Source organism: Mustelus asterias, chromosome 12 (genome assembly GCF_964213995.1).
Source record: "Mustelus asterias chromosome 12, sMusAst1.hap1.1, whole genome shotgun sequence".
NCBI classification, from domain to species: domain Eukaryota; kingdom Metazoa; phylum Chordata; class Chondrichthyes; order Carcharhiniformes; family Triakidae; genus Mustelus; species Mustelus asterias.
Window position 1 is genome coordinate 102,939,628 of NC_135812.1, and position 26,168 is coordinate 102,965,795.

A 26,168-nucleotide genomic window follows, 5' to 3' on the forward strand; every position below is an offset into this window, starting at 1 on the left:
GGTGCCTGAAGGTTGCAAGAGTTTATCGTTTGACCGGGGGGAGAGGTGGTGATTGCAGGGAAAACATGTAACATGTACTCACCCTTGCAGCTCGAAGCAGGTCATTCATCTTCTTCCTGCATTGAAGTGTGGTTCACCTGGTAAGACTATTGCAACTCACCACCTCAGTCACCACTTCCCAGGCATCCACCACCACACTGGTACAGGGTCTCCTGCCAATCCTTGGGAATAGGGTACCTCTCCTCTCGTCAACAGCATCCTGTCGATGTCTGCATCAAGAAAGTGAGGTACAGCTCTTTTCGCTGCCATGTTGATTGATGAAGTGAGAGTGGGTGTTCCAGGGAGTGCTTATATGTTGCTCCCACTTATTAGGGCTAACAGATGATTCCTGACTCGAGCGAATCAGGTGCCACTGGAGTCGGAGAATCCATGTAATGCATGTGGGGGCCGGGCTGGCCCATTTGAATAGGCTGAACCGCTGCCAGCGCAAACACAAAACATTCCCCTTTTCCCGCTAGCGGGAGCACTCAGAGTGCAAATGGGTGATTCACACCCTGCAGGTGCTGGAAATCTGAAATAGAAACAAAGTGCTGGGAAAACTCAGGTCTGGCAGCATCTATGGAAAGGGAAACAACATTAACATTTCGAGTCCAAAATGACTTCTTCAGAATTGAAGGGAAGTAAAATGTAATGGGTTTTATGCTTTTGGAAAATGGTGTAGGTTAAACCTGATTTCCCTTTCACAAAACCATGTTAACTCTGTCTAATTACCTGGAACTTATCCAAGTTCCCGGCTATAGCTTCTTTAGTGACAGTTTCTAACATTTCCCTATGATAGGTGTTAAGCTAACTGGCCTGTTGTCTCCCGCTTTTTGTCTTCCCCATTTTTTGAGTAATAAAGTTACATTTCCTATCTTTCAACTAAAGGGACTTTGCCTAAATCTAGGACGTTTTTGAAAATTAAAACTAATACATTAACTATCTCACTAGCTACTTCTTTTAAGACTACGATGAGGTCCATCAGGACCTGGGCACTTGTCAACAATTTACTCAGTAGCACCTCTCTGATGATTATAGTTTTCCTGAAATCTTCCTTCCCTTCCATTTCCTGACGTATAGCTGCTTCTGGGATGTAACTTGTATCTCTATAGTGGAGACTGACGCAAAATAACCACACAATTCAACTGCCATTTCCTTGTTTTCCATCATCAATTCTCCAGGATCACTTGTAATATGTCCAGTGCTCACTTCTGGGAACATTGTTCCAAACCTGCCATGCAAAACAATATGCACAGTGGCTGTATTCTGTATTAACAAAGTCCTTCAGCTAGGTCCCCACCTATTGGATAATTCCAAGTTCAAATATCAGTCAAGAATCCAAAATTCAAAATTTCATCTCTGAGATTACTGGGCTTTTATGATCTGGCACTGTTATTTCAAGTCTTGCACAATCTTGGGCTTAGTCAGTCACTAAAGTATAATGATTTAGTAGATTGCTTTAACTGATATGTTAACACATTGCAAAACATTCAAATAGACTATTTGCATCAGCATATTTCTAATATCAAGTTATATATTTGCAGGAACTGATTCAGACTGGAATCACGAGGGGGACTACACTAACATCGTGCTACCTAAAGGAAATGGTAATATTTAGTCAAGTGCTTGCCTTCGAAGTTTCTTATTTATTTTGTATTGCAGTACACTTAATTGGTAGACTCTTGGTACACTAAAACAATCTCATTCTAGTTAATCCTAAACCCAGTTTCAATCATCCTGCAGCATTTTACTGTTTTGAGAACTTTGACAATTGTAGAATGTTTTTGCAGACCACTCAACACCAGAAAAACTGCAATACAATTTATAGCTTGCATACTTCTGAACAAGAGTGAAGACAATAAAAGGTTGATATTTTGCTTCTGTGAACCTGAAACACAGATATGAGCCAAGCACAAAGCAGGTGGAAAGCCTTCAGTTCTGAAAGTTCTTCAGCTTCTCTATAACATTTCACTGGAGCTGAATTGAAGGCAGAATTCCTTTGGTGTTCTCAGCTGCAAACCTCATTAATGTATGCATTTGTGTCTCTTTGACCCCAGAACTTCAAATGTAGAGCATCATTGAGTGTGTTGTCTAGAAAAATTAGGAACCTCAAACAGTTCGTATAGCATTTGAAGACTCTGGGTCTGTACTCGATGGAGTTTAAGAGGATGAGGAGGATCTCATTGAAACTTACAGAATACTGAAAGGCTTGGATAGAGTGGACGTGGGGAAGATGTTTCCATTCATAAGTGAGACAAGGAGTAGAGCATAGCCTCAGAGAAATAGGACAACCTTTTAGAACCGAGGAATTTCTTCAGCCAGAGGATGGTGAATCTATGAAATTCATTGCAAGGTCATTGACTGTATTTAAGATAAAGATAGATAGGTTCTTGGTTGGTAAGGGGATCAAAGGTTACAGGGAAAAGATGAGAGAATGAGGTTGAGAAACATATCAGCCATGATCGAATGGCGGAGCAGACTCCATGGGCTGAATGGCCTAATTCTGCTCCTATATCTTTTGGTCTTATGGAATATGCCAAACACTTTACCCAAGTGCCCTTATTTACAAGATGAACAAAAGGACAAGACTTGGTTCAAGGATCAGCCAATTTTATTAACAGTTACTTTTCCCAAATTACCTTAATTCTATTTGCCCAAAGTTCTAATACTACTTGTGCCGATGTCACAGGTCCAATTCTCTGAGTTCCTGCCATCACATGGTCCTTGTCTTCGAAGGCGATTCTCATATGCCCTCTGCCATCCACCTCTGGGTTACCACTGAGTCTTGTTTGTAGTCTTCTTCGTTGCGAGTCGTGCCGAGTCTTTGCTAAGGATGGCCTCCAGGTGTCTCTTTTTATCCCCCTCTTTGTGCCCTTCCAGAAGGTTTTCTGGCTTCCAACCAATGAGGTTACCGAGCAGCGTGTCACAGCACCCATTGAGGTTGCAAATTCCTTATTTGGAGGTCGCTAGATGCACCCTAGATGTCCATTGCCAGGTATGCATATTCCACGTAGTCCCCCACCTTCAAAATGGTCGTGGCGGGAACCCTAGCTACCAGAGCCCAGCTGAAACCACAGAATATATATCTATCTGCCAAATATGATCAAGGTCAAGTCCTTCCAATCTCTGCTGCTGGGGCATGCCCTGGCTTGTCCTGACTATTATTTTTGGCCTTGTCCTGTCCAGGTTCCCAGCGATCCTTGCTGTCGGAATGTCCAATTGTCCATTGGGCCTATGATTCAGGACGTTGGCCATCTGGCCACAAGTGCACTATAAAAGGTTAGAGCAGAAAAAAGACCTGCTTTCACACAATCACTGTAATTTAAAGATCTATACCATGATAACAATTTTGGGAACTTTTGATAGTCTTCGTAGTCATCTTCCTTTTTATTCTGAGTGAAGCATCAATTTATTTAAGAACTCATCCACCTCAAACTATTTAAGCACCTTGACTGATATAAACAAGATAATCACACCATGAGATATTCACTTGATTGTCTTGGAGATGGATTCCTACCTGTAGAAGCGGTGAAAAATATGCCTATATCTACAGCTGGGCATATTTTTCTAGAAATATAGGAGGTTGTTAATCAAGGAGGCCATAGTGGATCTCTGTCAATTTTACAAGAAAATCTTCAAATTATTTATTTGCAGTAACAGAGCTGTCGGCTTCTTTCAAATTCCACAGGGACATCTGCCAAATAAGTAAGCATAATAAGATTGTTAAGGCTTGTTAATCTATCCTTTACTGAAAGCAGGAACAACAGTAGAAATGGCCCAGATGCTTAGACTGTCAGAGATCCCACAGGTACAAAATCTCATATGGTCATATTGACTTTTTAAATCAACATCATGAACAGGAAGGGAATCCATTCTATGAATGTTCAGAATACCTATAACCAATAGAATTTGATCATGACTCGGCGTGAATTAAGTTTACACGCATATATCCTCTCCTTCACCAAGATTGTCCAATTCCACATCTGTAAATCATGTTCCCATCCCTGCTGCCTCAGCTCATCTGCTGCTGAAACTTTAATCCAACTCTTTGTTATTTCTGAACTTGACTATTCCCAAACTCTCCTGGCCAGCCTCCAATTTTGCACAATTCACAAAGTTGATTTAATCCAAAACTCAGCTGTCTGTCTCCTAAGTTGCATCAAGTTCCACATACCCGTCATCCTTGTGCTTGCCGTCCTACATTGGTTCCTGGTTAAGCAACGACTCTATTTTAAAATTTTCATCCTTATTTTCAAATCCTTCCATGGCCATGTTTCTCCCCATCTCTATATTCTCCTTCAGCCCTTAGACCCTTTAAGATCTCTGGATTCCTCAAGTTCACACCTCTTGCACGTTCTTAACTTTTACCACTTCACCACTGAGGCCTGTGCCTTCAATTACTTAGTTCCCACACTCTTGAATCCACTTTCCGTCCATATTTCTACTACTCTCTCCTCTTTAAAATCTTCTTTCAAACCTATCACTTTGATCAAGCTTTTGACAATTTGCTCAAAGCTTGTGTCACTTGATGCCAAATTATGTTTGGTAACACTCTTTTGGAGCACCTTGGGTTATTTTATTCCATTAAAGGTATTATATGAATGAAACTTGTTGTTGTAGATGCCAGGTACCCAGCCACAATGTCAGTTTTCTATGTCAGTCAACTGTAGCACCCTTCTTTCCAGAGGGTAGTTTCAGGGAAACAGGATTACCCATTATACTCCTGTATACTGATACCTATTCGTAACTATGTTACAGGGGCATCCTCCAAAGGTCTCCAAAATTATCATGTACTAGAAAATTATAAATCATGCACCAAGGATTGGGAAAAAATCCATACAGCAGCCAGACCAAAAAACACAGCCTGCAGATTCATCCACATCACTTCAGCAGCAACATGCTCATTAAGCTGACAAAGAATAATCATAAACCACTTTACAAAAAATGCCATTGTCGTCTGCACAGGAACAACTCATCAAGTTCCTTCCAACTGACAAGACAACCCAATATATGACCCAAATTGAACACACATGCATAATCTATTCCCTCAGAAAGGATGGAGACCATCTAAGAAAACATATGTACTTTGCAACTACTGAATGTTCAAATTACAGTGCCTCTGTCCAGCATACTATTTCTTTTCTTGCTGGCTTTTTCTAATACTATTGAATAGAGAGTCCCAAACTACATATGAACAGAAGTAGGTAATTCAACCCTTCCAGCATGGTTTGCTCTTCAACTAGATCATGGCTGATTTCTATTTCCAACTGCTCCAAAATCCCTGATACTCTTACTTAACACAAATATATCAATTGGAGTCCTGAGAATGTAGATTTACTCAAACATCTTGGAGGAATAGAATTCCAGATTTCCACTACGCTTTGTGTGAAAAGTGCTTCTTGATTTGACTCTTAATATTTTTAAGATTATGCCCTTCCATTCCGCATTCTCATAATAGATGTCAATGTGAAGGAAAATCAGGCAGGTTGTAAAACAGACAACCAATCTTCCAGCACCTGGTTTTCCCCATTCCCTCCTTCCTCCAAACGAAAGTTGAAAACATAAATGGTTAGCCACAAGCTAATGATGCATTGCTTGAATTCTGCCCAAATGGAGGTCTGAAGCAAAATTCAGGGGGCAGGATTTTCTGGTCCTTCTCGCTGATGGGATCTTCTGGACCTGTTTTAAGCTATCCACTGCAGCAGGTTGCCTGGCAGCAGAGCAGGCAAGGTATGCACATCACCGCAAATAATGGCGGGACCAGGAGATTCTACTGGCGGCCAATGATGAGCCTCCTCCCAGGGTTTTTGGAATCAATGTAATATTGTTGTTTTTATTAATTAGTTAATACTGATTCATAATCAGTGATCATTTATGCTTGTTTATACTTGACACAAACCGCTCATGATGCATGGTCCACTGTTCCTGAACTGGAATATTTTTCTGCACTGTGGGACAACTGAATCAAATCAGTACTCCAGGAGTTGTTTCTATGTAGTGCAAATTTTAATAATTTACCCATCAAGAAATTGCACAAAGAGAATACAATCACCAGTATTTTCTCTTTTGGTTACAGTAACCAAAAAGATGTTAGTTTTAGTTCCATTATAAAAACAAAGTGTATTTACTTATTACAGAAGTGTTTACATCTGGTCACGATTGTGGTTAACACAATCTTATTATATAATTAGCTGTTTCAAATACTGATTACAACAGGTACAAGGTTCTTACTACACTAACAGGACAACCTATTAAAAGTACATTACTATGCAATGCATGAAAACCTTCATATATCTTTATCTGTAGATTAGTCACTAAATATGATGCTCCTAGCCCTCTATAAATGGCACTCAGTAGCTTACTGCTAGTTGAGGTACAAAAACACGATGGACAATATAACTAAACCAAGAACTTGCATTTATATAGCAACTTTCATAACATCAGAAGAAGCCAAATCAACCTACCGCTAATACCGCCCTTATGCCATTTAAGAAACATTGGGCGGCATGGTGGTAGCACTGCTGCCTCACAGAGCCAGGGACCTAGGTTCGATTCCTGGCTTGGGTCTATGCCTGTGTGATGTCTGCGTGGTTTCGTTTGGGTGCTCTGGTTTTCTCCCACAGTCCAAAGATGTGCAGGTTAGGTGAATTGGCCATGCTAAATTGCCCCTTAGTGTCATGGGGACTAGTTAGGGTAAATGCATGGAGTTATGGGGATAGGGCCTGGATGGGATTGTGGTTGGTGCAGACTCAATGGGGTGAATGCCTCCTTCTGCATTGTATGATTCTATGATAGCAGCCAATGTTTTGCAAGCAGCAGTCCACAAATAGCCAGAATAATTACCACATCATCCATTTCAGTACCATCACACTGGGATAACATATGGCCCAATCTGCAACTGAAATATTGCTGTTCTCCACAGCTTCAAAGTATTATCATTCAATAATTCAGGCTAAATGGAAATTCAGTCTTCCATCTCTTGAGTTGCCAGGCTGGTGTAGTCTATTATTTTCAATACTAATACTCCTACAATTTAGCTCTATAACTGTGAACCACAATCCCAGCAAAGATTGTTGGAGTTAACCTTACCAAAATTTATAGCATCATTCAGTGGACAACTGACTTGAATGGGGAAGTTAGTTACCCACATTACTCTAAGTACATCTTCAGAACCTACATGCCTAAGTAAACAGAAGAACCAACACCTGTCTGCCATGGAGAGTGGGTTCCCAGAACAACTGCATTACTCCCAATCCATGTCCCCATTTTAACCCAACTAAAGGAACAAATAAATAACATCACCATTCCTAAGGGGAAGGGAGAGGCGGTTGTCTGGACTGTTTGCCTGACCTGGACTCCTGACGCTGGTGAGGTCTACTAATGCTCATCTGGAAGTCAATGTATCTCATCTCACTGGATGAGATGACCAGCAGCACTAAAACACATCCTAAATGAAAAGGGAATTGATATTCCACTTATACAAATGTCCTCACCTCTGGGTCCACCCTCCATTGACGTTGGCCTAGCAAAGTTTTGCTCTCACAAAGTAAACCAGGAGATCTCAGAAGTGGCAGAGGTACTCCTGTTTTCCAGTATGTTCCATCTCTCTGGAATTGACAGGAGACCAACAGAAATTTAGGCCTCTACATTTAGTCAGCTACTGAAATTAAAGAAAATCATAATGATAGAAGAGGTACTTAAACTGCTAAATTATCGCATTATAAAGCTTTCAAAAAATTAGTCTTTGTATCAGCTTATTTAGTAGGATTCCTTGTCTACTTAACCTGGGAATACTTGATTAAAGTTACACTATGGTTTTGACATGAAGTCAAATCCAAGATTCTAAGATGTTTATACACAAAGTCCTGGACTTTGTGTGGTTAGGTGATATATTATAGGTGGTGTTTCCATGTGTTTGCTGCCTTGTATTTCTGGTGTTAGAAGATGCTGGTTTGGAAGCTGCTGTTGAAGGAGGTTTGGCCACTGTAGAGGGTATATACTGCAGTCATTTTTACTCTTTTATTCATTCAGCGGATGTGGGCATCACTGGCTGGGCCAACATTTATTACCCATCCCTAACGGTCCTTGAACTGAGTAACCTGCTAGGCCATTTTAAAGAGCATTTAAGAGTCAACCACATTGCTGTGTAGCTGAAGTCACATGTAGGCCAGACAAAGTAAAGATGGCAGATTTCCTTCCCTAAAGGACATTAGCGAACCAGATGGGTTTTTACCGACAATCAACATTGGTTTCATGGTCATCATTAGACTTTTTATTCCAGATTTTATTAGATTCAAATATCACTGAGCAATAGATTCAAACCCAGGCAAGTTGTGATTAATTTATCACATTCCTAACTTGTGCCCTGTAAATGGTGGACAGACTTGGGGAGTCAGGATGAATGTTCATCATTGCAGGATTCCCAGCCGCTGACCTGATCTTCTAGCTTTTGTATTTATACGGCTGGTCCAGTTAAGTTTTTTGTTAATACTAATTTCCAGGATGTTGATTGTGGGGGTTCCAGCAATGGTAATGCCATTGAATGTCAAAGGAAGATGGTTAGATTCCTCTCTCGTTGGAGATAATCATTATCTTATGCTTCTGTGGCATGAATGTCTTGCTGCATGCATGATTCCTTCAGTATCTGAAGAGGTGCAAATGGTACTGAATACAGTGCAATCATTGGAAGAAATCTCCACTTCTGACTTTACAATGGAGGGAAGATATCTGATGAAACAGCTCAAAATGTTTAGGCCTAGAACACAACCATGGGAAGTTGTGCAGGGATGCCCTGGAATTGAGATGATTGACTTCATCAACAACCATCTTCCTTTGTGCTAGGTATGATTCCAACCAATGGAGTGTTCCCTCACCCCCACCACGTTCCCTTTAACTTCAATTTTGCTTGATCTTCCTGATGCCACATTCAGTCAAATGCTATCTTGATTTTAAGAGTAGTCACAATCATCTCACCTGTGGAATTCAGCTCTCTTGTCCGTATTCCAAAGCTGGAATAAAGTCTGCGGCCAAGGGGCCATAGCAGAACCCAAACTGTTAACAGCTTATTTTAGAATGTGGTGCTTGATAGCACTATCAAAAACATCTCAGCACCCCTATTTTTCAAATGGCTTCAATCCGTTAAGTGTCTCAGTGGATTCTCTTGAATAGTAATGGGCCTGCCATCAAAACTGCCAACATCATCAGATCAAGACAATTAGATAAATTAACACTTTCAGGCCATTTTCAGCCAATACCAATAGGTATTTACATGATCTGTTTAAATACATACAATTTCACTTGAAGCTGTCTGCTACTCCTAGGAGAGAAGTAGCTGGTTGGATTTGGTAGCCCAGCTGGTCAACTCTCCTAAGGGAGAGAGTCAGAGGTCAGACTGCTAGCTCTCTATCGCTCTAGGAGCCAAGAACAAAGGAATCCATGGTTGGTCAGTCAATTGTGAGAGCACTGGCAAGGCAAAATGGTAAAAAAAAGGTAACAAGATAGAATTAAAGGCTATTTATCTTAATATTTGGAACATTTAGAACAAGATAGATGAATTTATAGCACAAATAGAAATGAATGACCGCAGTATAATAGCCATTACAAGACATAGGTTGGAATTTTTCGGGTTTCTTGGTGGCAGGGGGTGCATACAATGGGAAAACCTATTGACAGTGGCAGGACCAGAAGATCCCGCCGCCAGCCAATGGCAGGCCGCTCTGTCATCATGAAACACGCAGCAGAGGCACGTGAAAAATCCTGCTAATAGTTGCAAAGTGGACATAGCTGGGACCTAAATTTTCAAGGGTATGTGACATTTCTGCAGGACAGGAAAAAAGGAAAACGATGAGATCAGTAAAGTGTTGAGAAATTATCGAAATTCAGAGCAACAAAATGTAGAATCATCTTTGGGTGGAAATGAGAAAGAGTAAAGAATCACTAGTGGGAATAGTTTATAGACCCCTTGACAGTAATTGCAATGTAGGACAGAGTATAAATCAAGAAGTAATTGGGGTAAGAAAAGTACGGCAATAATTGTGTGCAATTTTAATTTTTATATTGATTGGATGAATCAAATTGGCAAAGGTAACCTGGAGGATGATTTCATAAAATATATTTGGGAAAAGTTTCTTAGAACAAGGTACTGCAAAGTTGCTAGAGTCTATTGTCAAGGATTTCATAACTCAGCATTTGGAAGGCAGTGGTATAATCAGACAAAGTCAGCATGGATTTACAAAAGGGAAATCATGCTTGATGAATCTATTGGAATTTTTTTGAGGATGTAACTAATAGAGTTGACCGAGGAGAACCAGTGGATGTGGTTTATTTAGACTTTCAGAAGATTTTAGACAAGGTCTCACATAACAGACTACAATGTAAAGTTAAAGCGCATGGGATTGCAGGTAATGTCTTGAAATGGATAGAAGGCTGATTAGCAGATAGGAAGCAAAGAGCTGGCATAAATGGGTCTTTTTCTGATTGGCAGTCAGTGACTAGTGGGGATCCACAGGGATCTGTGCTAGGACCCCAACTGTTCACATAAATTAATAATTTGGAAGAGGGAACTAAATGTATTATCTCCAAATTTGCAGATGATACAAAGTTGGATGGGAGGGTGAGCTGTGAGGAGGATGCAGAGAGGCTTCAGTGTGATTTGGACAGGCTGAGTGTGGGACATCTGCATGGCAGATGCAGTATAATGTGGATAAATGTGAGATTATCCACTTTGGTAGCAATAATAGGAAGACAGATTATTACTTGAAAAGGTGTAAATTAAGAGAGGTGGATACTCAACGAGACCCTGGAGTCCCCATGCATCAGTCGCTGAAAGTAAGCATGCAGATATAGCAGGCAGTAAAGAAGGCAAATGGTATGTTGGCCTTCATAGCGAGATGATTTGAGTGCAGGAATAGGGATGTTTTGCTGCAATTGTATAGGGTGTTGGTGAGGCCACACCTGGAGTATTGTGTGCAGTTTTGGTGTCCTTATCTGAGGAAGGATGTCCTTGCTATAGAGGGAGTACAGTGAAGATTTACCAAACTGATTCCTGGGATGGCCATTTTGTGATATGAGGTGAGACTATGTCAGTTAGGATTATATTCACTGGAGTTTAGAAGAGTGAGAAGGGTTCTCATAAAAACTTATAACATTCTAGGGTAGATTCAGAAAGAATGTTCCCAATGCGTATGGTGTGCTGGCCTTTATCAATCGAGGGATTGAGTTTAGGAGTCCGGGGATAATGATGCAGCTATATAAGACCCTCGTCAGACCCCACTTGGAGTATTGTGCTCAGTTCTGGTCGCCTCATTACAGGAAGGATGTGGAAAAGATTGAAAGGGTGCAGAGCAGATTTACAAGGATGTTGCCTGGATTGAGTGGCATGCCTTATGAGGATAGGCTGAGGGAGCTCGGTCTTTTCTCCTTGGAGAGACTTAGGATGAGAGGAGACCTAATAGAGGTATATAAGATGTTGAGAGGCATAGATCGGGTGGAGTCTCAGAGGCTTTTTTCCAGGGTGGAAATGGCTGCTACGAGAGGACACAGGTTTAAGGTGCTGGGGGGTAGGTACAGGGGAAATGTTAGGGGGAAGTTTTTCACACAGAGGGTGGTGGGTGAGTGGAATCGGCTGCCGTCAGTGGTGGTGGAGGCAAACTCAATAGGGTCTTTTAAGAGACTCCTGGATGAGTACATGGGACTTAATAGGAAGGAGGGTTATAGGTAGGCCTAAAAGGTAGGGATATGTTCGGCACAACTTGTGGGGCCGAAGGGCCAGTTTTGTGCTGTGGTTTTTCTATGTTTTCTAATGCTGGGGTAGTCCAGAACTAGGGATCATAGTTTGAGGATAAGGGGTAAACCTTTTAGAACTGAGGTGAGGAGAAATTTCTTCACCCAGAGGGTGATGAATGTGTGGAATTCACTACCACAGAAGGCCAAAACGTTGTCTGATTTCAAGAAGAAATTAGATATATCTCTTGGGACTAAAGGAATCAAGGGATATGGGGGGAATGGGGGTATCAGGATATTGAATTCAATGATCAGCCATGATTAAAATGAATGGCGGAGCAGGCTCGAAGGGCCAAATGGCCTACTCCTACTTCTAGTTTCTATGTAATATGTTCTAGAACCAACCAGGAAATGCTATTTTGGACCTGGTAATGAGAGATGATTGATAAATTACCTTATAGTAAAGGGTCTTCTAGAGGAAAGTGATAATAACATGATACTCACAATCACTTTGAGGGTGAGAAATGTGGGCCTAAAACTCGTGCATTAAATTTAAGTAAAAGCAATTATAAGGCTATGAAGACAGAGTTGGCTAAAGTGGAATGACAAATTAAGTTTAAAAAATAAGACAGTAGAGAAGCAGTGACAGACATTTAAGGAGATATTTCATAACTCTCAACAAAGATATGTTCCATTGAGGAAAGTAATCTCTACAAGGATGCACCATCCATGCTAACTTCGGAAGTTATGATATCAAATTGAAAGAAAAGATAAACAACACTGCAGAGGTTGGTGGTAAACCACAAGGTTGGGAACGTTTTAGAAACGAACAAAGGATGACTAAAGAAATAAGAGGGAGAAATTGGCGAATGAGAGAAAACCAGCAAGAAATATAAAAAGATATGATAAAAGCTTCTAAAAGTATATTAAAAGTAAGAGTAGCTAAAGTGAGCGTTAGTCCCTTTAAGGGAATGACTGAGGAATTAATAGTGGGAAACAAGAAAATGGCACACTGAACAAATAATTCTTATTTCTCTTCACAATACCCAAAAGCATTCCAAGAATAGTAGAAAAGGGGATTGGGCATAAGAACATAAGAAATAGGAGCAGGAGTAGGCCATCTAGCCCCTCGCACCTGCCCCGCCATTCAATAAGATCATGGCTGATCTGATAGTGGTTTAGTTCCACTTACCCGCCCGTTCCCTATAACCCTTAATTCCCCTATTGATCAGAAATCTATCTACCTGTGACTTAAATATATTTAACGAGGTCGCCTCCACTGCTTCAATGGGCAGAGAATTCCAGAGATTCACTACCCTCTGAGAGAAGAAGTTCCTCCTCAATTCTGTCCTAAACTGACTCCCCCTTATTTTGAGACTGTGTCCTCTAGTTCTTGTTTCCTTTCTAAGTGGAAAGAATCTCTCTACCTCTACCCTGTCTAGCCCCTTCATTATCTTATATGTCTCTATAAGATCTCCCCTCAGCCTTCTAAACTCCAACGAGTACAGGCCCAATCTACTCAATCTCTCCTCATAAGCTAACCCCCTCATCTCCGGTATCAACCTGGTGAACCTTCTCTGTACTCCTTCCAAGGCCAATATATCCTTCCGCAAATAAGGGGACCAAAATTGCACACAGTACTCTAGTTGCGGCCTCCCCAGTACCTTGTACAATTGCAGCAAGACCTCCCTGCTTTTATACTCCATCCCCTTCGCGATAAAAGCCAACATTCCATTTGCCTTCTTGATCACCTGCTGCACCTGCAGACTGAGTTTTTGCGATTCATGCACAAGGACACTCGGGTCCCTCTGCACAGTAGTATGTTGTAATTTTTCATTTAAATAATAGTCCATTTTACTATTATTCCTCCCAAAGTGGATAACCTCACACTTGTCAAAGTTATACTCCATCTGCCAGATCCTCGCCCACTCACTTAGCCTATCCAAATCTCTCTGCAGACTTTCCGCATCCTCCACGCAATTCGCTTTCCCACTCATCTTTGTGCCATCCTCAAACTTTGTTACCCTACACTCAGTCCCCTCCTCCAGATCGTCTACGTATATGGTAAGCAGTTGAGGCCTCAGCACCGATCCCTGCGGCACGCCACTAGTCACCAACTGTCAACCAGAAAAGCACCCATTTATTCCAATTCTCTGCTTCCTGTTAAATAGCCAATCCTCAATCCACTCTAACACTTACCCCCAACTCTGTGTACCTTAATCTTCTGCAGGGATGGTGGGTGTGCCAATCACAATCACTAGAGAAGTACTCAGAAAATTAATGGGATTAAAGAACTGATGGCCTGCATCTAAAGATCTTGAACGAACTGGTTTCAGAGATAGTGCATTGGCTATATAATTGTCCAAAATTCACTAGATTGGAAAAGTCCCAGTGGGTTTGGAAACCGCAAATGTAACACCACTATTCAAGAAAGGAGAGAGATAGAAAGCTCAAAGCAATATACCAGTTGGTCTAACATCTGTCATTGGGAAAATGTTAGAATCCATTATTAAGGAGGTAATAGCAGGACATGCTGAAAATCAGGTAGAGTTAACATGGTTTTGTGAATGAGAAATCATGTTTGAAAAATTTATTAGATTCTTTGAGGATGTTTGTTGACAAGAAAGTATTCAATGAATGGTAGGATGCTAGGAAGTTCTGTGGAACAAAGGGACGTTGGCATGTTTGTCAACAGATCTCTGAAAGCAGAAGTGTATGTTAGTAAGATGGTGAAAAAGGCATATGGGACACTTGCCTTTATCAATCGAGGCATAGATTACAAAAGCAGGGAGGTCATGTTGGAGTTGTATAGAACTTTGATGAGGCCACAGCTAGAGTACTGCGTTTGGTTCTGGTCGCCACATTTTCGGAAGGATCTGATTGCACTGGAGGAGGTGCAAAGGAGATTTACCAGGATGCTGCCTGAGATGGAACATTTAAGTTATGAAGAGAGGTTGTGTAAACTTGGGTTGTTTTAGTTGGAGCCGAGAAGAGCCTGATTGAGGTGTACATAATTGTGAGATATGGACAGAGTGGATAAGCAGCAGCTATTCCTCTTAGTTGAAAGGTCAGTCATGAGGGGACATAGGTTCAAGGTGAGGGGCAGGAGGTTTAGGGGGGAATGTGAGGAAAAACAATTTTACCCAGAGGGTGGTGACAGTCTGGAATGTGCTGCCTGGGAAGGTGGTAGAGGCGGGTTGCCTCACATCCTTTTAAAAGTATCTGGATGAGCACTTGGCAGATCATAACATTCAGGGCTATGGGCCAAGTGCTGGCAGCTGGGATTAGGTGGGAATTCAGGTGTTTCTAATGTGTCGGTGTGACTCGATGGGCTGAAGGGCCTCTTCTGCACTGTATGGTTCCATGATTCAATGTAACAAGCAGGGTACATCAACATGAACCAGCATGTGTGGAATTTGGATATACGTGAATTTCCAAAAGGTATTTGATAAAGTGCCACATAAAAGGTTACTGCACAAGTTAAGAATTCATGGCGTTCGGGTGATATATTAGCATTGATAAAGAATTAGCTGACTAGCTAACAGGAAAAAAAGAGTAAGGATAAATGGATCATCTTCAGATTGGCAAACTGTAACTCACAACACCAGGTTAAAGTCCAACAGGTTTATTTGGTAGCAAAAGCCACTAGCTTTCGGAGCGCTCGCTGCCCCTTCGTCACGTGAGTGGGAGATGTGTTCACAAACAGGGCATATAAAGAACAAAACTCAATTTCCAAAATAATGGTTGGAATGCGAGTCTTTACAGGTAATCAAGTCTCAAAGGTACAGACAATGTGAGTGGAGAGAGCGTTAAGCACAGGTTAAAGAGATGTGTATTGTCTCCAGACAGGACAGTTAGTGAGATTTTGCAAGCCCAGGCAAGTCGTGGGGGTTACAGATAGTGTGACATGAACCCAAGATCCCGGTTGAGGCCGTCCTCGTGTGTGCGGAACTTGGCTATCAGTCTCTGCTCAGCGACTCTGCGCTGTCATGTGTCGCGAAAGCTGTCTTGGAGAACGCTTACCCGAAGATCAGAGGCTGAATGCACGTGACCGCTGAAGTGTTCCCCAACAGGAAGAGAACACTCTTGCCTGGTGATTGTCGAGCGGTGTTCATTCATCGGTTGTCATAGCGTCTGCGTGGTCTCCCCAATGTACCATGCCTCGAGACATCCTTTCCTGCAGCGTATCAGGTAGACAACGTTGGCCGAGTTGCAAGAGTATGTACCATGTACCTGGTGGATGGTGACGAAGGGGCAGCGAGCGCTCCGAAAGCTAGTGGCTTTTGCTACTAAATAAACCTGTTGGACTTTAACCTGGTGTTGTAAGACATCTTACTGTGTTTACCCCAGTTCAACGCCGGCATCTCCACACCATTGGGAAGACACAGCATGGATTCATGGAGGGCAGGTCATGTTTGACTAATTTGGTGGAATTCTTTGAGAACATTACGTGCACGGTGGACAATGGGGAACCTGTGGATGTGGTGTATCTGGATTTCCAGAAGGTATTTGACAAGGTGCCGCACCAAAGGCTGCTGCATAAGATAAAGGTGCATGATGTTATGGGTAATGTACCAGCAATGGATAGAGGATTGGTTAACTAACGGAAAGCAAAGAGTGGGGGTAAATGGGGGTTTTTCTAGTTAGCGATCAGTGTCTAGTGATATGCCTCAGGGATCAGTGTTGGGACCGCAATTGTTTACGATTTACATAGATGATTTGGAGTTGGGCGTCAAGTGTTGTGTCTCAAAATTCGCAGACGACATTAAGATGAGTGACAGAGCCAAGTGTGCAGAAGATGCTGAAAGTCTGCAAAGGAATACAGATAGTACAAGTGAGAGGGCGAGAGTCTGGCAGATGGAGTACAATGTTGGTAAATGTGAGGTCATCCATTGTGGTAGGAATAACAGCAAAATGAACTATTATTTAAATAGTAAAAAATTGCAGCACGCTGCTGTGCAGAGGGACCTGGGTGTCCTTGTGCTTGAATCACAAAAAGTTGGTTTGCAGATGTAGCAGGTAATTAAGAAGGCAAATGGAATTTTGTCTTTCATTGCTAGAGGGATGAAGTTTAAAAACAGCGAGGTTATGTTGCAGCTGGTGAGGCTACACCTGGAATACTGTGTACAGTTTTGGTCTCCTTACTTGAGAAAGGATGGACTGGCACTGGAGGGGGTGCAGAGGAGATTCACTAGGTTGATTCTGGAGTTGAGAGGGTTGGCTTATGAGGAGAGACGAGTAGACTGGGGCTGTACTCATTGGAATTCAGAAGAATGAGGGGAGATCTTAGAGAGACATATAAGATTATGAAGGGAATAGATTTAGAAGCAGGGAGGTTGTTTCCACTGGCAGGTGAAACTAGAACTAGGGGCATGGCCTCAAAATAAGGGGGAGCAGATTTAGGACTGGGTTGAGGAGAAACTTCTTCACACAAAGGGTTGTGAATCTGTGGAATTCCCTGCCCAGTGAAGCAGTTGAGGCTACCTCACTGAATGTTTTTAAGGCAAGGATAGATAAATTTTTGAACAGTAAAGGAATAAAGGGTTATGGTGAGCGGGCGGGTAAGTGGAGCTGAGTCCACAAAAAGATCAGCCATGATCTTATTGAATGGCGGAGCAGGCTCGAGGGGCCAGATGGCCTACTTCTGATGTTCTTATGTTCTGGTGAAAGGTTGAGTAGGTTGGGCCTATGCTCACTGGAGTTTAAAAGAATAAGTGATCTGATTGAAACCCAAGATTCTGAGGGAAACTTGACAAGGTAGATGATGAGAGGATGTTTCTCACGGGGGAATTTAGAATTGAGAGCATGGTTTAAAAATAAGGGGTGGGTCCTTGAGCCACCCTTCCTGTGTGTGAGATTGCTGGCGTGAGCTCAAGATGTGGCAAAACCTGGAATCTCGCCAGCATGATCCTGATTTACCAATATTGTAAATGGGGGGGGGGGGGGGGGGGGAGAAAGAGATGGGGTGATGGCACTGATTGTTGGAGGGGGTGAGGGGCAAATGCCAACTCTGATCAAAGGGGAAGGGGCGAGTGCCGACTCCGATCAGTGAGGGGGGGGTGGGGGGTGCTCCTGAGATCTCTGTGGGGAGTCAGTGGGGGCGTTATTCATGATCTAATTGGGACACCCTTTAAACATGGCGCCCGGATCTCACTGCAGCCGGGCTTTGCTGATGTGTTGATGCTCTGCCCCATGCATGATGGAGTGAAACATGCCCAGCTGTTTTTTTGACAAGATCTGGAAAGAAAACTGACTTGTTTCTCACAAGAACCAACACACGGCCAAATTCTGGTAAGATCACCTCCACTGAATTTCCCATTTAAGATAGAGAGGAGGAATTTCTTCTCTCAGATGACCGCTAGTCTTGAGAATTCTCTTTCGCAGACAGCAGTGATGGCTGGATCATTGAATATATTCAAGGCTGCGTTGGACAGACTTCTAAATTACAAATTAAGGGATATGGGGAAACATGCAGGAATGTCGAGTTAAGGCCCTAGTCAAATCAGGCATCATTTTATTGAATGATAGAGCAGGCTTGATGGGTCAAATGACTTACTCCTGCTCTTATTTATGATCTTATGGTAAGGGAATGAACCGATTGAACCAATCAGATTTAGGGAAAAGGTGTCTAAAGGGAACTGGGTAGCATGTTTGTTATTTCCTATACTATTGGCAGTTTACCGAACTAGATTAACGTGAGGTTTACTGTAATTATTCCTTTGTACATTCACTTAACTGTAAAGCATTTTTATGATTTATAAGTGCTCTCTTTTCAATTAAATGCATTAAAGCAATCTGTTGGGGATTAGAGAAGCTACATGTGAGGCATGTGTGAGATTATGGTATCCATTTCATCAAGTTCAGTGCTTCCAATGATACAACTCTATGTCATGCTAGCAAATGACTAGATTTTGAGTAAAAGAAAATCAGTAATCGTAAGGAGTACAGAATCTGCTTACAAGAGAGATCTGTGAAGGTGACTCAAGAGAATATGGAGAATAGACCAGAAATTTCTTTAAACATTTCTTATTCTGGCTTATATATTTGCAGGAATCGATCCTGAAAGTGATTGTGAAGGGGACTACACCAATGTGACATCAAAAAGAAAAGGTAAAGTGCTATTTTTTATTTTTCTTATAGTAAGTAAATTATGAATTTTGTAGAAGTTTTGTTATTTTCAAACTGCTGCAGTTTTTTGCTGTATTGGAAGTGAGAATACTCTCTTTTCCTTGCTGAATTTTACTGTAAAATCTGGGGGTTTTTTTAACCAAAAAACCTGTTTGTTTGAATTTTGTTTTTATATTAAGTAGGAATTACATCAATGTATACAGGTGGAATTTTACGATAATTTGGCAGAGTGTCAGTTCTGGTGGAAAAACTGGTGTGGAAAGAACAAGGGAGATAGTTTTACCTCACTGGTATCCTGCTTTTGAGCATAAACAGACAAACATTCAAAACAGAAACTTACCACAACTTTCAAATGGGTCTCAACTTAGACATCTGGCATTTACACCCAAAGCAGGTGGCAGCCTCACTGATTCATTTTAATCCAGGTCCTGTGAAGTACTTGAGACTTCACATTCTTGCTCATTTGATTGATAAACTAATGTCAAAAATCTTTCTGATCATGCATATTCTACCAAAAGTTGTTTTTTTAACAAACAACCAGAAGTGTCACAAAAATCAACTTCATTAAGAAATTACATTTAACAAGAATGAGAGGTGGTCTAATTGAAACCTTTAAAATTCGAAGAAACTTGACAGGGTGGACGTGAGAGATTTCTATTAGTTGGGGAATCAAAAACATAGAGCATAGTCTCAGGATAAGGGCCTATAATTTAGGACTGAGAGGGGGAGAATGTTTTCACTAAATAGGTTGTGAATCTTTGGAATTCTCTACCCCGGAGGATGTTGATGCTCCATTGTTGAGTACATTTAAGGTTGGGGCTGACAGATCTTTGGTCTCCAGGGAATTAAGGGATATGGGAGTGAGCAAGAAAATGGAATTGAAGCCAAAGATCAGCCATGTATCACACTGAATTGCAGAGCAGGCTGGATGTGTTGTCTGGTCTACTCACGCTCCTTTATCTTTTGTTTTTATGTCTTGAATCATAGTCTGATGTCAGTGCCAACTTCATTCTCATCAGTTTTCCTAATCAACTTAGCTCCAATGCATCAGTCCTACAGCTTCCCTTCTGTCATGCAAATAAATCTCACTCAAGGTCTTTATAGTGGGTCTCCCATCATTCTCCCTTACTCCTTAGATTAGAACCTCCCTTAGATCCTAGCCAGTGTTGGCCTGTCTCTCAGTTATGGAAATACTAGCAGACTGGATGTGCAAATTCAAAGCAGACCCTTAGGTTCACTCAACATCAAGACAGGCACAGGCAAAATTTGGATGCAGCTGCTTTTCAATTTCTATTTTTCCAGCTTCTGTACTCTAGAAATCTGGTTTACAGGTCCTGAGGCTGAGCAAATCTACCTAAAACTGTATTCCTTCTAATTACCATTCCTGACAGAAAAGTAAAAGAGAATAAACAAAAGTACAACAAAGCCCACACTTAAGAGGGTAAATTAATGTACTTTAAGTGCTCAGGACATCCTGAGGAAGTGATAAGGCACTAAGATTGCAAGCATGCATATATTGAAATAGAGTTGAAACAGAGGTGTCAACAAATATTTAATACAGCTTTTAAGGCAACTGGGACTCATTTAGATACGATTGGCCTTGATAAGCCACTCTTCCGTGCCACTGGGATTATGCTTGCCTGTCTGCAGAGAAAAGTGGAAATAGCTCGCTTTCATGCCCCTTTTCAACCTTGGGTCTGCTACACTGCCTGTTTACTCTGGTTGCAAGCTTTCCTTTCCCCTAAACCAAGAGGCAGTAGAACAGACTAAGAAAGGCAACCACAATGAACAGAAACTGTGTGTGTCACGAGAAAAAAAATGAGAAAAGGACAACCAGAAAAATACCAAGGTTGGGAATAAAGCATCCAGATGGGGATTGATGAATAGATGACAATCATAAGTATTTAAGATTTAATTTGTGTAAGTTCTAATTAACTTACACTTAATTATAGTATATGGGGTGGCACGGTAGCACAGTAGTTAGCACTGCTACTTCACAGCGCCAGGAACCCGGGTTCAATTCCCAGCTTGTGTCACTGTTTGTGTGGAGTTTGCATGGGTTTCCTCCGGGTGCTCTGGTGTCCCCTCACATTCTGAAGGACGTGCTGGTTAGGTGCATTGACCTGAACAGGCACCGGACTGTGGCAACTAGGGGAATTTCTCAGTAACTTCATTACAGCATTAATGTAAGCCTTACTTGTGACTAATAAATAAACTTTCAAGCTTTATTAATTGAATTTTGTTCTTGCAGCTGCCAATGCTGACAGTGACTCCTGCTCTGTAAGTAAACTTTCATCGCTGATAAATCGCTGTAGTAACATTATTGTATGAGTATTTACCACATTTCAATCTACTTAAAATGATCACATTTTCCAAGCTTGTAAAATCAGATAGTTACAGATAATTTTGCACCATTTTAGTTGATCCATCCAGAAAAAAACAATTAACACCAGCCTGATGCTAGCTTCTAACTGTTTCTTAAATTATACCAGGGATTTGCTTCCAGGACTTTACCAAAAGTACATTCCACATGTTGCCCCATTTTTGTGAGAAGAATTTCCAGGCATCAATTGTAAATTTGCTTTCACCATTTTGATCTGAAGTTATATTTGAGATAATTATTTGACTTTTCTGTGTGCAAGTTGTTGCATTTTCTTATAAAGCAACATTGAATATAATAAATGCACATTTGTACAATTCTGTGAAGAAATAACAGGATATGTAAAGAAAGTACAAAAAGAGAAGATTACATTGATTTTAACTAGATCCTGGTTGAAATCTTCCAACTTCATTCACGGCTGGGATTTTCTGATGCTGCTGAAAGTGAATGGAGTTTGGGCCAGAACGCCAAATCCTCCGTTCTCACTCGCAATGGGTTCCTCCACAGATGAGACCAGAGAATCCCACCCTATGTAACCTGTATTCAATTCAACTTAGTTGTACCCAAATATTCATCCTATCTCTTCCATATGACACGCAGCTCTACCTCTCTGTCTTCTCCATCAATTAAAAATTTGTTGCTATACTTTTCAACTTCCTTATGAGATCAAGGCGCAGCCAAGTCAAAATCTCCAAGAACTGTTAGCAAATCTGAAGCTATCTTTTTTTGGCTCCGATTAGAAAATGTATGCTTCTGGACTTGACTCAGATAATCTCTCGGGCTGCAATTAGAGGCTTATATCAGGAAGCAAAACATCATATTACATGCCCTAAGCTCAGCTACATTGCTCGCATCTACTCCTTTATCAAGATAATGCTTTTATTGCTGCCATAGAGCACATTGCTACTCGGTCATCCCTCTCTGCTGTCAAAACAATATTCCATGTCTTCATCGCCTTGAGGTTCAAATTCACTACCACTCTTAGAGCCATCCTCACTATCTCCATAAACTTTGACTAACCAGCCCAAGTTCTGCTCAAAATATTGCAGCCCATCTCCTCAATTGCACTCCCATCATCTTATGTTCTCCCAGCTCCACTGGCTTTCAGCAAGTTGACCTCAAAGTTCTGACTTTCATTTTCAAATCCATCCTGGGCCTTACGCTGCCCTACCTTGGAAATCTCCTTCTGCCTTATTTTTCAACATGTTCCTTGTGCTCTTATAAAACTGTGTTTTATCCTGTCCACCATTTTATCATTCTACGGTTGACATCTCATTATTCAGCGATTAAACTCCTGTCTTCTGGAAGTCTCTGACCAATTCTCTAACTTGCAACTGTTTTCAAAAAATATGATCATGGTTTAGGAATGCTATCCTCTTCAGAAGTATGTTATAGTCCAATCCTTCAGATCCACCTCATATTTTTTGGTTAATGGAGTAGCTAGATGATTGACACAAGAAGTTTTTAGAAAAAGGTATAATTTAGGGCAGATGGTTTTAATAATGTATTTGAGTTATTCAAAACAGAAATGTGGAACTAGTCTGTATTTATTCTTTACACTGACAATGTATAAATGGAAAAGAACAGTAAAAGCTCTGACTGATGTTTTCTTTTAACAGGATGAAAGTGATGGAGTACATTATATTCAAATTGATTTAGCAGCTCTGCAGACTCAAAATATGTCTCAACCAGAAGGACCTACAATTTATGCCTCTATTGCTTTAAATAAGTTACGGTGAGGGAGTCCCTAAAAAGACGGAGGAACAAATTTTCCCGTTCCGCCCGCCAAAGGATTCAGAGCGGGCGAGGGACAGACTATGGAAAGGTCTGTTGACCTCAGACGGGATTTTCCGGGTTCGGGGGGAAAGCGGCTGGAAAGTCCCACCCAGAATCTTGGATCTATGACAGTATTTTACTAAATGGACACGCAATTCATTTCGACGTCAGTAAACCAATAAGTTGTAAATATCTAAAATACTGCAAGATGCTGGCGATCTGAAATAAAAACCGAAAGCGCTGGTAAAGCTCAACAGGTCTGGCAGCATCTGTGGAGACAGAAACAAAGTAAATGTAAATCCAATATGACCCTTTTTTGGAACTGAAGCGAGGTAGAAATGTGATGGATTTTATGTAAAAGGTGGTAGAGTCAGTAAGAAAATAAGGGAAGATATGGGATGTGTTAGAGGGGCAGGGGAGATTAAGCACTAAAGATGTCATGAAACAAAAGGCAAAGAGAATGATAATGGTCGTAGCAAAAAAAAACAAAGCACAGGCCCAGAGTAGGTGTTATTAATAGAAGTCAGCTCAGTTTGAAAGCAAAAAACAAGCTACAGACTGGCACTTGGCAAAATAAAAATCAATATGAAGGGCAGGATTCACGGTCTGAAGTTATTGGACTCATGGAATTGCATGGAAAGGTGATATGAAAGGGTATGATGTGTTGGGAGTGATGGAGGAATGGACCAGGATGTTGTCGAGAGAACAGTCCATTTGGAATTCTGACAGGAGAGGGGAAAATGTGTTTGGTGGTTGCATCATGCTGGAGGTGGTGAAAATCGACGAGCCTTTAAATAGAGGCTAGTGGGTGGAAGGTGAAGACAAGGGGAACAGTGATTTGCTTGTGCTTTGTTCAGTTTAGTTTACTGTATTCACTGCTCACAATGCAGTCTCCTCTACATTGGAGAAACCAAATGCAGACTGGAAGATCACTTTGCGAAACACCTCCGCTCAATTTGGCCTTTCACATTTGCCATTTCAAATCACCATCTTGCTCTCAGGCTCATATTTCTGTCCTTGGCCTGCTACAGTGTTTCCAATGTAGCCCAACGCAAACTGGAGAAACAGCACTTCATCTTTCAGTTAGGCACTATACAACTTTCTGGTCTCAGCATTGAGTTCAACAACTTCGGACCATGAACTCCGTCCTCCATTTTGATTTTATTTTGCTCAGTTTCTTGTTTTTGCTTTCAGGCTCAGCTGATTTTATTCTGATATTAAAACATGCGCTGGACCAATGCTTTGTTTATTTACTACAACCATTACCACTGCCTTTGCCTTTTGTTCCATGACATCTTTGTCATTTAATCTCCCCATCCTCTAACCCATTCCTTACTTTCCCTTATGTTCCACCTAACCCTCCATTTTTCTCAACAGAATAAAACCAATCACATTTCCACCTCTCTTCAGTTCCAAAGTAGAATATATTGGACTCAAAACATTAACTCTGTTCCTCTCAAAACAGATGCTGCCAGACCTGCTGGGTTTTTCCAACAATTCCTGTTTTTATTATCATAAATGGCTATTTGCTATGTTAATCAAGCTCAAGGAATTCTTCTCATTTTATATTAAATATTAGGGGAATGTTTTATTATGATTAAAAATGGATTCTTTATATGCAAGAAGAAAAATAAACCAGCTTAGAAATAGAGAAAACAGAATATGGAGCAGGATAGTTACACATGTTGATGCCCGACAGTGCCATAGAGCAATGCGACATACATTAATGCCTGCAATATTGGCACCCTGACATAAGCATCGACATTGCTACCAAAAATGGGAGAAAGGGCTAAATCAAGGCTGAATTCTCTACTGAAAAATAATCTAACAAAATAAAATCACACGCTACATATTTTAAGAGATACTCATGAACCTCTTACTAATCAAATCAAAAGCAGAGTTCTAGGTACATATTGTTTGACCACTTTCTCATCAATAAAATAATGGAGTGCAAGAAAAAAATGTATTAAAAAGTTGATTTCAACTAATGATTTTTTTTTTAAAGTGTTTTTGTAACTGGATGTGTGGTTTATATCTTATATCTCTAGAGGATATTGGGAAAAAGAGAAGTAGGCATGGATTTATGCCTGCACTTTGTAAGATTGGTTCCGAATCTCATTAAGTAGAGATCAGTTTCTTCCCCACAGAGAAGGAAATTTGGAGGACATCAGCATGCACTTTCCATCTCCTGCAAACAACCAATACCAGCTGTTATGTATCTCCTGGGGGTTCACAACAGAGGCATTTTAAAATTACTATCAGTATTTTCAATCCCTTATAAACCTAAGCACTAAATTATTGATGTCATTTAACCTGTCAATGTGAAAACCCAAATAGAAAATTAGTCCGAAAAAATTCGAACAAATCCTAGTTTTCTGAAACATAGGAAAAATACAAGACATAATGAGCCTACAATTCTTCCAGGATTCTGCTAGTCTCTTGATTAACTTCAATGTGAGACCAACAGAACCCCTCAAAATGGCACAGAATCAATTGCATTCAATCTTGACCATTTGTGGGAGTTTCCTGGATACAGTAAAATGTACAATACACATCTCTTTAACCTGTGCTTAACCCTCTCTCCACTCACATTGTCTGTACCTTTAAGACTTGATTACCTGTAAAAACTCACATTCCAACTATTATCTTGTAAATTGAGTTTGTGTTTATATATGCCCTGTTTGTGAACAGAACTCCCACTCACCTGATGAAGGGGCAGTGCTCCGAAAGCTTGCAGCTTGTGCTACCAAATAAACCTGTTGGACTTTAACCTGGTGTTGTGAGACTTCTTACTGTGCTTACCCCAGTCCAACGCCAGCATCTCCACATTACAGTGAAATGGACAGAACATCTGATTGGCCCATAGAAGTCAAACAGCAGCCAGGCTGCATGCAACTTGTGTTCCCATTTGCCAGGTTCTGGTGGAACTTGGTGTAAGAATGGAAGATATTTTGTCAGATGAGTGGAAGTGTGCTAGCTTCCTGATAGGGCAGATACGGCCCCCACTGCGGAACAGACTTGTCCCCCCCCCCCACCCCGACCAGTATAGCATGAATGTCTAAAGACCAAGATTTTAAAAAACAATTTGCTGCAATGATTCCCTTGCCTAGCACATCAAAAGGAC

The 26,168-nt window shown here is 41.1% G+C and overlaps 1 protein-coding gene across 5 annotated transcripts in view; it reads left to right on the plus strand.

Annotated features, from left to right (window-relative positions):
- pecam1a (platelet and endothelial cell adhesion molecule 1a) overlaps positions 1-25,812 on the plus strand; it is a 98,053-nt gene extending 72,241 nt beyond the window's left edge. For 4 of the 5 annotated variants that reach the window (XM_078225761.1, XM_078225762.1, XM_078225763.1 and 1 more), the window contains 4 exons: positions 1,584-1,646; positions 18,811-18,870; positions 21,140-21,168; positions 22,888-25,029. In XM_078225761.1, the coding sequence (XP_078081887.1) occupies positions 1,584-1,646; positions 18,811-18,870; positions 21,140-21,168; positions 22,888-23,007 (272 nt within the window). In that variant the 3' untranslated portion in view covers positions 23,008-25,029. Of the gene's footprint in view, positions 1-1,583; positions 1,647-18,810; positions 18,871-21,139; positions 21,169-22,887 lie in introns of all 5 variants that reach the window. The other variant, XM_078225765.1, reaches the window with a different exon arrangement.
- Positions 25,813-26,168: the final 356 nt, after the last annotated feature.